The 12,313-nt window shown below is 44.1% G+C and overlaps 1 protein-coding gene across 3 annotated transcripts in view; it reads right to left on the bottom strand.

The window, feature by feature from the left end:
- ATP6V0A4 (ATPase, H+ transporting, lysosomal V0 subunit a4) overlaps positions 1–12,313 on the bottom strand; it is a 63,801-nt gene that overhangs the window by 36,257 nt on the left and 15,231 nt on the right. For 2 of the 3 annotated variants that reach the window (XM_005874983.2, XM_005874984.2), the window contains exons 2-7: positions 7,963–8,053; positions 7,805–7,869; positions 5,008–5,163; positions 3,507–3,639; positions 1,720–1,798; positions 1,136–1,230 (exon numbers count right to left, since the gene is read on the bottom strand). In XM_005874983.2, the coding sequence (XP_005875045.1) occupies positions 1,136–1,230; positions 1,720–1,798; positions 3,507–3,623 (291 nt within the window). In that variant the 5' untranslated portion in view covers positions 3,624–3,639; positions 5,008–5,163; positions 7,805–7,869; positions 7,963–8,053. The remainder of the gene's footprint in view (positions 1–1,135; positions 1,231–1,719; positions 1,799–3,506; positions 3,640–5,007; positions 5,164–7,804; positions 7,870–7,962; positions 8,054–12,313) is intronic. The other variant, XM_005874985.2, reaches the window with a different exon arrangement.

Below are 12,313 nucleotides of genomic sequence, written 5' to 3' on the forward strand. Positions count from 1 at the left end.
GCATTTTGGTTAAAAGCTATTTCCCCCCAAATATCCAGATTTTAAAATGACAACATCTAAAATATTTTCTAGGGGAGTTGCCAGTCTCATACCTCTGTTAGAGTACATAGATGTATACTACTGGGGATTACAAAAATGTCACGGCTTTTAAGTTATCTTCAAAGAAAATAAAGATAAACTGAGCCAGAGATAAGCTCGTGAAACCTACCTGCCCGCCTCCCTTAGTGAGTCCTTCCTCTGAGGATTCAAAACTGCATTTTTTATTTTTATTTTCTCAACAGGGTCTTCCATGATCTGGCTCTGCCATCCTTTGACATCTTCTACCCACCACCTTCCCCCTGCTTCCCCCTCCACCATCTGCACTAGAAGCTCCTAGAGGGCTTATTTTTTAAAATATATATCTTTGTTAATTTGAGAGAGGAAAAGAGAGGGAGAGAGATAGAAACATCTATGATGAGAGAATACAGCATGTGCCCTGACCCGGAATTGAACCATGACCTCCTGGTTCATAGGTCAATGCTCAACCACTGAGCCACGGAGGCCAGGTGATTATAAAGGAAGCAGACAGAGAGGGGGGAGGAAGAGGGAGGGCCCCCCAGTCATACATAACATCCCAGACTAAAGAAAACTGCCATCCTCTCACACAATCTCAGAAGCCAGTCTGAGAGGCCTCAGCCCAGACTGAACTCAATGCTTCCCACCAGATAATGAGGAAATATCCCCCTGGATTGAGGAATTCCACTTCTGGGTGTTGGTTGAAAGTAAATGAAGTCATTATCTCAAAAAAATATCTGCATCCCCACGTAAACTGCAGGATTGCTTTCAATGGCCAGGACATGGAAGCAGCAGAAGGCCTGTTCCGCGGGACCCTATAGATAAGACTTCGCTGCCTAGAAGAATCGTTTGCCCACGAAGGAAACCGTTCTCCCAAGGGGTTTCTCTGGGAGCGGGAAAAAGCTCTCTCCTGGATCGGGAACAGTGACTCTAAAAATGGCACAGTGGCATTTTCCTGGGGAGTAACACTGACACGTGGGAAACCACATATACCCACCCCACGCCTTCAGCAACTGGGTAATGGATCCACGAGTGGCTCCCGAGCTCCCGGCTGTCCTCAGCCAAGTAGGGGAGAACCTACCTCCAGAGTAATCATTTCCCGAGGGAGCGGGGTCGGTGGGGACTTCTCCAGCCACTGAACCTCAATCTCATTCTTTATCTCATCTTCCAGAAAACCTGAGTGAAGAGAAACCCCAACAGAGAGCCTAAGGTGATTATATATTCGCATATCTAAGAAATGGGATCAAGCCGGACAGTGGCTTTAGGCTAGCTCAGTCACCTGAATTGCCCCGGGGACCTGCCCGAAGCACCTGGATCCAATCTCTAACCTCCCCCACCCTGCCTCCAGATCACCTGGAAAAGTACTACAAATAGGGACACCTTTGTTAATCAAGACCTGCATGCCATTTACCTCCCCGCCAGTTCAGCTAGATCAGGGGTCCTCAAACTTTTTAAACAGGGGGCCAGTTCACTGTCCCTCAGACCTTTGGAGGGCCGGACTATAGTTTAAAAAAAAAAAACTATGAACAAATTCCTATGCACACTGCACATATCTTATTTTGAAGTAAAAAAACGGGAACAAATACAATATTTGTATTTGCATGTGGCCCGCGGGCCGTAGTTTGAGGACCCCTGAGCTAGATAGTAGGCAGAAAATTGGCTTACGGAGGATCCTCTCCATTGACTCACACCTTCTGACTTCATTCACAAATTTCCTTTGGAAGCTGTTCACATCCACATTTAACTAGAAAAGGGAAAACACCACATGGCACACATTAGTAGCAACAGATGCCTTCATACTCCCTTTGGCTATTTTATTATATTTTTTAAATGCTGGAGAATGTCACTAAAATTGTCTTAGAAATAGGTATTTCCACACACAAGACAGATATTACAGGCAAAACACACCCTGATGTTCCTACACTCAGTCCCCACATGCCTCAGCTCTGGCCTTCTTACCCTTCTAAGAGAAGCGAAGTCCTCCCACAGTTAAGGTTTCTGTACTTTAGAAACAATTATCCAAATGAGCCTTCAAACCCTCAATGGAGTCATGAATATGATTGGACCTTGAAAACTGCATAGATGCAGTTTTTGCATCGTGGGCATCAAAAAAATTCCAAGTCCTTGGGCTGGTGACCCTCAGCTCAGCCAAAAAAAAAACACAACGTTAGTGAGGAAGTGGCTCATGTGCTAGGGACTAGGGACGCAAACAAGCCAATCCTTCCATGCAGGAGCTTAGTATTGATCTTGACCTTGGTGAGGAAGTAAAGAAGAGTAGAGACCAGTGTTCTAAATTGGATTCAAAATGGCTTGAGGCGGATCTAAACTGCCTCTTGGAATTGATATCCAACATCGCACTCCAGGCCGTAGTCCTGGAATGTCACTTTAGGAGACTGTAGACTCCAGGATACTTTGTCCTGGGACAGACAAGTCAGGAAGAATTCTCCTCGGAACAAGGTTTGGTAATCCACATGCAATTGGATATATCCAATGCTCTGAAGTTGCTACACATAAAATAGAATATGATGCATCTAACATGTAGTGATTGCATTAGAGCTCCAAACACTCCTGCATCCCCACGTTAACTGCAGGACAGACAAATAAGAAGAAGAATAATAAAACACTAAAGAGGGAAGCTGAAGTGAATTTACACGTTGAGAATTCCTTCTGCCCAAACACACTGTAATAATAAAAAATATAAAAAGAGGGAGAGAGAGGTATGGTCTATTATTTTTAATGTACATTGGTCTATATTACTTTCAGATCAAACAACACACGTGGAAGAAGAGAGGTCATGTTAGGAAGTCATCTGCCCGATGTTATCGCAAATCCTAGACAGAAGACTAAAACCATGGAATGCCGTCTATTCCAGCTCAGGGCTTTGCTTCCTACAATTTGTTCAGTACCAAGAAGTAGCATGAAAGAGTTGTCAACACCCACTCCACCTTCCTCTGGCCTCAAAAGAATGCAGTACTTACATCTTTTTTTTTTAATATATTTTATTAATTTTTTACAGAGAGGAAGGGAGAGAGATAGAGAGTTAGAAACACCGATGAGAGAGAAACATCGATCAGCTGCCTCCTGCACATCTCCTACTGGGGATATGCCCGCAACCAAGGTACATGCCCCTGACCGGAATCGAACCTGGGACCCTTCAGTTCACAGGCCGACACTCTATCCACTGAGCCAAACCGGTTTCGGCAGTACTTACATCTTTTGTTTGTTTGTTTATATTGTTATTGTTGTTTTAATTTTTATTGATTACAGAGAGGGAGCGAGAGAAAGAGATAGAAACATCAATGATGAGAGAAAATCATTGATCTGATGCCTGCTGCACTGGGATAGAGCCTGCAACCTGGGCATGTGCCCTTGACCAGAATCGAACCCGGGACCCTTCAGTCTGCAGGCCAACACTCTATCCACTGAGCAAAACCAGCTAGGGCAGTACTTACATCTTTAAACTGAACCAATCCAAGCTCTCCAAGCTCTGCAACACAGCAATATGCAGCCTCTACCTGGAGAAATAGTTGTGACAAACACATCTCCTCACTTCGAAACACAGACGCCATCTTGACCCAGCCTTGTCTGCAGGAGACAAAGATACTGGAGGTAGCAAATGTGTGAAAACCTCATGATGAAAACTTTTCTGTTGAGCTAAATGAAACCCACAGGGGAAAAAATCCAACAGGAATGACTCCTGATTTAAAAACTAGAAATTGGGGTGATGCACACACAGTACAATATATAGATGATGTATTATAAAATTGTACACCTGAAACAATACAATTTTATTAACCAATGTCACCCCAATAAATTCAATTAAAAATTTTATATTCCCCACATTCATGACCCAAGATTTCCACAAGGAAGTTTTAATAACATTGTATATAATAATTATAATCAATGGATCTAACCTAGATATCCATCAACCGGGAGATGATTACACTGATACAGCAGAACCCTGTATAGTCAGTAGAAATGAGATAAATCTGTATGTTCTCTCTATGGAATAAGGATATTTATCTAGACTGTATTTCCATCAAAGACCCTCTAGACTGCCCTAATAAATCTGTATGTTCTCTCTATGGAATAAGGATATTAGACTGTATTTCCATCAAAGACCCTCTAGACTGCCCTACTGCTGCCAAACCACATTGTTTTCCCCAAAGTCCAACCTTCTGGAAGAACTGTCTCACTGCCAGAGTCAGCCCCTTTTCCTCACGTCATTTTATAACATGTGGAGTATCTACTGTTTGGAGACCCTGAGTCTATCCTTCCTGTTCGAATCCTTCCATTGTTCCATTTTCCCGCAGGAGAAAGTCTAACTCCCTTGACCTGGCCTACAAAGGGAGCATAACCTGGCCTCTGCCTCCCCTCTGGCTTCATTGCTCCTCACACTGCTCTGCAGACACATGGACTTTCTCCCCCCAGGCCCCTCCTACCTCAGGACCTTTGTCTATGCTTCCCCCTGGATTTAGAAACTCAACCCTTTCCTCCCATCCCATATCCCCTGCATCCCAGCTCACCCTGTCACTCCTCTCGACTCGTTGTAAGGAACTGCTTCTTCCATACGCCTTTCCTGACCACCACCAACACCCCCTGTGAGCTGAGCCCCCTCCTATATGCCCCCAGAATACCAATCCTCTACAGTTACTTGTACTGTCTGTATTGTCCAATCGCCAGAAAGATCCACGAGGGTAGAAATTTGTATGTTTTTCACTCTCACCAGTCTAGCTCAACCATAAAGCTGGTGCTCAAAACATGTTTCCCGATTTATTGACTAGAAGCTAAACATCTCCCCTCCCTCCAGAAGGCATAGTCTGCTCCCCTATTTTTGCCTTTGGACACCAAAATGAATCAACTTTTCATACTGCCCTTTCTGATAAATACAGCAATGTTTTTATAGAAAGAGAAGACACTGGCTTCGTGCAGACCAAAAAGCACAGCTCTTACCCCAGCTTCTTCCGAGCGGATCCTGGACCGGGGCTGGGGGCTGGAGCTGGCGGGGGTACAGCTCTCCGGTACTTCTTTCCTTCACCGACCCCTGAGCAGGAGCTTCAGCTGCAGGGCCGCTGGGCCGCGCTGGCTGGGGAATCCACAGTGGCCTCCCTGCAGAGGCACAGGGAGTGACTTGGTGCTTCTCCTTCCCAGGCTCCCGCAGCGCCCTGAGGCAGTTCTTGTTATATCAACACCGCCCTGGGTGAGGACAAACCTGCCCCGCAGGCCTGCTCACACCCCTCCCGGGCTCCCTCCCCCCACCTGTGTCCTCTGTTGACCCGGAAGCAGTGACTGTCTTCTCTGCGGAAAGTGATGTACCCTTTCCCCCACCGTGAGTACAGGGTTTGGGAAGAGGGTTCTTGAGGCCTCAGGAGGGCCCTGGGACAGTCCAATGTGTGGACCAAGCACACCAAGCACTCCTTTTCATGGTAACAATGAAATAACAAAAAGCAGTTTGGGGAAAAGGGGGACCTATGTAGTACTTTCAACAATAAAAATGTATTTAAAAAAATAATTTGGAAAAGAAAAAAAAATCACACTCATCCTCCTATCGACAATTACTTTCCAAAACACTTTACTTTGAAAGGAGCATAGACAGACAAATCTTTATAAATACCCCATGGCTACAATTCTGTGTCCACGTGACCCAGGTGAAAAGAGCAGGGTCACACGGGAAGGTCATGTCGTTCTCTTTTGTTTGGTGGACGGGTAAAGAGCAGACGAGTGAGCCAATCTGATGTACTTCTCCTGGTCCAGGGATGGGACCACCTGAGCTCACATTACCCAGCTTTGCAGAGCAGTTTCTCCAGGTGGGGTGGACAGATCCCCACATGCACCCACCTGGGGTACCTGCAAAGCGTAGTCCAGGCTGAGGGGTGCTTTCTAGTTTGGGGGCATTTTTTTTTACATTTTATTATGGAGAAATTAAAGCATCTGCAAAAGTACAGGAAACAGTTTGAGGAACCCCATGTACAGACCAATTAGCATCAATAATTGTTCAATTTTATATCCTCTATATGCTTCTACCTGTCTCAGATTATTTTAAGGCAAATCCCATACATCATATTATTTCTTTCAAAATATTTTAGTATGTATCTCTAAAAGATAAGGATTGATTCACTTATGTATGTGCTTAGACACACACAACTCAGGGGTTAGGGTGCTAACCCCTCTGTTCTTCCCCTCCCCCTACCCTGCAATTGACAATTGGCATATAATTTTAGACTCCCCCAGAATTATTGATCTGAAGCTTTACCAATAACACAGTTGATTAACACATATTTTGAATTATATGTATCATACATTATATTCTTACACTAAAATAAGCTAGAGAAAAGAAAATGTTTTATCTAACTGCTATGCTGTACACCTGAAACTAATACAAAATAGTATTGAATGTAAAAGAAAATAAATATACCTTTCATTATGTAAAAAAAAAAGAAAATGTTATTTCCTCTCTCTAAGACCAATAAATAATTTTTGTTGTTGTTGCTAAACCTCTCCTGAGGACATTTTTCCATTGATTTTGAGGGAGAGTGGGAGAGAGGGAAAGATAGAGAGAAACATCGGTATGAGAGAAACGTATCGATTGGTTGCCTCCTGCATGAGACCTGACCAGAGATATGTGCCCTTGACTGGAATTGAACCCGAGTCCCTTTGATCTGCAGGCCAACACTCTATCCACTGAGCCAAACCAACTAGGGCTAAAATCAATAAATAATTTTAAAAAAAGAAAAAGAAAATCAGCCCTAGCCTCTTTGGCTCAGTGGTTAGAGTGTCAGCCCACGGACTGAAGGGTCGAGTGTTCGATTCCAGTCAAGGACAGGTGCCTTGGTTGCAGGTTCCCCAGCCCCAACAGGGGTGCATGCAGGAGGCAACCAATCAATGTGCCTCCCTCACATTGATGTTTCTCTCTCTCTCTCTCTCTCTCTCTCTCTCTCTCTCTCTCTCTCTCCCTCCCTCCCTCCCTCCCTATTTCCCTTCCACTTTTTCTAGAAATCAATGGAAAAAATATCCTCAGGAAAAAATCATAAGGAAGGGAAAATACATTTACAGTACTGTACACATTTACTGAAAAAAGTCTATATATAAATGGACCCATGTAGTTCAAGCCGATGCTGCTCAAGGGACAACTCTATATATAATACCAGGGTCACGCCTAAAATTCCACAGTAAGTCCTTAATATCAAATATCGCGTCGGTGTTCAAATTTCCTAGCTTATCTGAGATTTGCCTTTTCAATGAGCCCCTGAAGTGATCCTTATGTGTGAACAAATTAGAACCATTGCTTTGGAAACACAGGGTGAGAAATCAAACTTGAGCCTAGAGGCAGCAGGGAAGAGCAGGGTGCAGGCATTTTGGGAACCATTAGCTCAGACACAGGATTTTGAACCTGGAGCGGTGGAGACCGGGACCTCTGAGGGAGCAGGCAGCCTGTAATCACACCTTGCAGGAAAAGTCCTGCTTGGGTTTCTTAAGAAACAGATCTTGCCCTGGCTGGACAGTTCAGTTGGTTAGAGCATCGTCCCCTTATGCCAAGATTGCGGTTCCATCCCCAGTCAGGGCACATACAAGAATCAACCAATAAATGCATCAACCAATGAATGCATAACAAGTAGAACAACAAATAGGTGTTCATATCCCTCTCTCTCTCTCAAAGAAAAAAAAATCAATTAAAAAAAAAAGAAGCAGCAGAGCTTGTTGGCACCCACCCATCCCCTCCGAGCAGATCCACTCAAGAGTTCACACTCACCTGGGCAAAGTTCCAGAGACTGAACTCAGGATTGCAGAGCAGGGCAGGGAGATTAGAACTGGAAACTGCAGAAGGAAACACAATGGCAGATGAGCTCTGGAGGCAGGAGCCCCTGCCCCAACTAGTGTCGCCCGCTTCTTGACCCTCCCCCTGCCCACCTCTCTTGCAGCTCTTCACCCCGCTGGGGTTTGCTGTGTCTTCCTTCAGCCTGGGCGCATTAGTTCTCCAATGTCCCCTGCCCAGGAGTCACTGAGGAACATACAGAGAAAAAGTACATCTTGACAATCAAGAGCAGAGTCCAGAGCCAAACTGCTGAGTCAGGATCCCAACTCTGCTGTTTACCACAGGTGACCTTGGCGAAGCTACTTAACCACCAAGCCTCAGTGTCCTTACCGCAAAATATATAAGATCTTAGATATTTGTTTAGAGGGTGGAAGCATAAAGGAGAGGTTATTTTATTTCTTTTTAAATCAAGGGTCTTTTTTATTAAATATATTTTTATTGATTTCAGCGAGGAAGAAGAGAGGGAGAGAAAGGTAGAAACATCAATGATGAGAGAGAATCACCAATCGGCTGCCTCCTGCACGCCCCCTATTGGGGATGAGCCCACAACCCGAGCATGTGCCCCCGACCAGAATCGAACCTGGAACCCTTCAGTCCACAGGTCAATGCTCTAGCCACTGAGCCAAACCAGCTAAGGCTCAAGGGTCTTTTTATTTATTTTTTTAAAAATATATTTTTAATGATTTTTTACAGAGAGGAAGGGAGAGGGATAGAGAGTCAGAAACATCGATGAGAGAGAAACATCAATCAGCTGCCTCCTGCACACCTCCCACTGGGGATGTGCCCGCAACCAAGGTACATGCCCTTGACCGGAATCGAACCTGGGACCCTTCAGTCCGCAGGCCGACGCTCTATCCACTGAGCCAAACCCGTCAGGGCTCAAGGGTCTTTTTAAAAAATATGTATGTTTTTATTGATTTCAGAGAGAGGAAGGGAGAGGGAGAGAGAGATAGAAACATCAATGATGAGAATCATCCATCAACTGCCTACTGCATGCCCCCTACTGGGGATCGAGCCCACAAATTGTGCATGTGCCCTGACCAGGAATCAAACCCATGGCTTCCTGGTTCATGGGTCGACGCTCACCCACTGGGCAGGAGAGGTTAAAGTTTGTTTTTTTCTCTCCTAAAGCCCCAAGTTGAAGGAGCAAACGGCCAGCATACTCCAGGGACCCTGGCAGGACTATAAATGAGCACATCTCTCTGAAAGGCAATTTGCATTTCCACTGGAGAAAGTTCATCCTAAAAAAATAAAAACATGTTAAGAATGTAAACCAAAATTTAACTCCAATAATGTCTACTGTAGCACTGTTTGCAATAAGTGTGTAACTGTAAACAACCTGAATTCTTTCATCTGTTCAAAATGTACTGAGAGCCTGTGCCACTGTCTGGGCTCTGAGGACAAGGCAGTAAAGAGAGACAAGGCCTCCCTCCCTCATGAAGCTTATGTCTCCCTATTCTGACACACCTCACACCACCTCTCTGCCCCTCACATGCCCAGCCACATTGGAAGGAGACAACAGTAAACAAGGAATCGCTTAGCCAGATACTGCAGGTCATAAAAAATGCCATGGTAGAAAGATAGGCTTTAGAGAAATGGAAGCTACTTTAGATAAGTGGTCAGGGAAGGCCTCTCTCAGAGGTAGCATTTGAACTGAGGCTCAGAGGGTTACAATGAGCCTGTCTTGTGAAAAAGAAGCTGTGGGAAGGGTATTCCAGGCAGCAGGAACAGCAAAGCAAAAGCAGGGGAGTGACGCCGTCGCTTTAGCTCATATATCTGTGGAGCGTCTCCCGTGTGCTGGACTCCAGAATACATTTAAGGATTTTACATGTATTAACCCATTTAATCTCCTCAACAACTGTATGAGGTTGGTGGTATTCTCAATCTCATGTTACACATGAGGAAACAGAGGCACAAAGAGGCTAAGGGACTTGCCCAAGGTCACACAGTCACCTACAACAGTGCATCTGACACCAGAGTCCTTGCTTACAACCACTGCAGGATACTGTCTCATGGCATGAGAAGCAACCTGCTCAACAAGCAGAGAGGAGGCCAATGTGGCTGGGGCATGTGAGGGGCGGGGAGGTGGTGTAAGGTGTGTCAGAATAGGCAGGGCCAAGCCATGTGGGGGTCCCAATGAGCCAGTAAGAAACTTGGATTTTATTCTAATAGTACTGGGAAGCCCTTGTTAAATTTGAGGCAGGGGAGTGACATTGCTTGATTCACTTTTTAAAATTATTTTGGCCCTGGCAGGTTTGGCTCAGTAGATAGAGTGTCAGCCCCTGGACTGAAGGGTCCCATGTTCAATCTGGTCAAGGGCACGTACCAGTTGCAGCTTGATCCCCAGTCCTGGTCAGGCACATGCAGGAGGCAACCAATCAATGTGTCTCTCTCACATTGATGTTTCTCTCTGTCTCTCCCCCTCCTTTCCACTCTCTCTAAAAATCAATGGAAAAATATCCTCGGGTGAGGATTAATTAAAAATTTAGTTTGACTTCTGCTTCTGGAAAGATGGAGTACAAATCCTTTTTCTTCCCAAGAAGAAACACTAAAAACCCTAAACATTTTACGTAGAACATTTATTAAATCTAAAAGGTGGAGAGAAGACAGAAATTCCAAGGACCTCAGGGTCAAGAAACATCTCTGGGTTTGTCTCATTTTTTGTTTTTGTTGTTGTTGTCTCATATATTTATCAATGTGACATTTAAAATGTGTTGTATAAGGAAATGTGACAACATTGGGAAGATCTGCATAACTCAATGAACTAATATTTTCCAAACGACCTATGCATGATGGGCAAGTGATTCATTAAAAGAGCACATGACCAGCCAAAGGATTTAAATGAAAAGGTCACTGATTTGGTTTCAGATTCCACATTGCAACTATGTTTTTAAAAATTACTACTTGTTAATTTCTGGTGTGGTATTAAAGAAAAATATATACAACCATCTGAAAAAGCTAGTAAAACATTTTCCCCTTGTTAAAACTACATACCTACGTGAGGCCAGATTTTCTTCTTATACTCAACAAAAATACCATATAGCAACAGATGGAAAGCAAAAGTAGGTATGCAAAGACAATCAGCAGGAAATCCAAGTCAGACATTAAAGAGATCTGCAGAATAAAATAATGTCGCTCTTCTTACTAAATTATTGTTTATTTTAGGAAATAAAGTTATTTTCATAAAAATATGTATTTATATCAATATATAATTGGCTTAGTAATATTTTAAATGAGCTAATATATATTTTTAAATTTTCTGACTTTTAATTTCTAGTTTGGTAAATACTGGTAGGTAGACTCCACATAAACCAAAGTTCTTTGGGAGTGGGGTGTCTCAATAATTTTTAAGAGTATAAAGGTGTCCCTAGACCAAAACAGGAGTGTATTAGCTTGCTAGGGCTGCCTTAACAAAGTACCACAAACTGGGTAGTTTAAACAACAGAATTTATCGTCTAATGATTCTGGAAGCTGAAAGTCTGAGATCAAGGTGTGGGCAGGGTTGGTTCTTTCTGGGGACTGTGAGGGGAATCTATTCCAGGCCTCTCCCTGAGTTGCTGCTGGCCGGCTGGCCATCTTCGGGGTTCCTTGGCTTGTAGAAGTAGCACCCGATCTCTGCCTTCAGGTTCACACGTGTGTGTCTGTGTCCAAATCTCCCCTTTTTATAAGGACGCCACTCGTACTGGATTAGGGATCCAGCCTACTCCAGTCTGCATGTGACCTCACTTTCACTACTTACCGCTGAAAAAACCCGATTTCCAAATAAGATCTATTTTCTGAGGTCCTGGGATTAGGACAAAATGTGAATGTAGGGGGAGGGGAGATACACAGGTCAGTGCATAACAAAGGGAGGCAATAAAGTGGGGTCTGAGCATGGGAGGCCGCAATGGTTTTGAGGCAGGACAGAGGGGTGAACAGGAAATGGAGGGGAGGGTAACAGAAGAAGGAGAACTCAAGAGAAGAAAGTGTCTCAAGAATCGTGGCGCAGTCACATGAGAGGAGGACCTAGAAGCGTCTGGAGGGGACTGGTGACTCCAAGGACCGACTTCAGAGGAATGAAAGGGGCAGAATTCCAAGCAAGGGCTGGAACTGGGATGTCAGTGGCTGGTGGAGAGGAGAGAGGGAAGGAGGGAGCAGGGCAGCAGCTGGTGAGAAAACGAAGCATCACAGGAGGGTTTTATTTATTTTTCCAAAGGAAGAGACAGTGCACAGCACATCTAGAAAATGATGGCCATTTCCTTCCTGTGATGGCCATTGAAGACAATCACTTTGAACAATACAAAGATATGTTTTCAATTTCTCTGGAAGTTTCCTGAGAATTTTATATGCAATATTTTATAGCAACGACTTACCTAAAGTGAGATAGTACACTCACATTTCTCTAATTATTGTGTCCCTGACTTTTTTTTAAAGCAAGTAATTCTCCTATTAAACATTATATATATA

The sequence above is a fragment of the Myotis brandtii genome, unplaced genomic scaffold (assembly GCF_000412655.1).
Source record: "Myotis brandtii unplaced genomic scaffold, ASM41265v1 scaffold455, whole genome shotgun sequence".
NCBI lineage: Eukaryota > Metazoa > Chordata > Mammalia > Chiroptera > Vespertilionidae > Myotis > Myotis brandtii.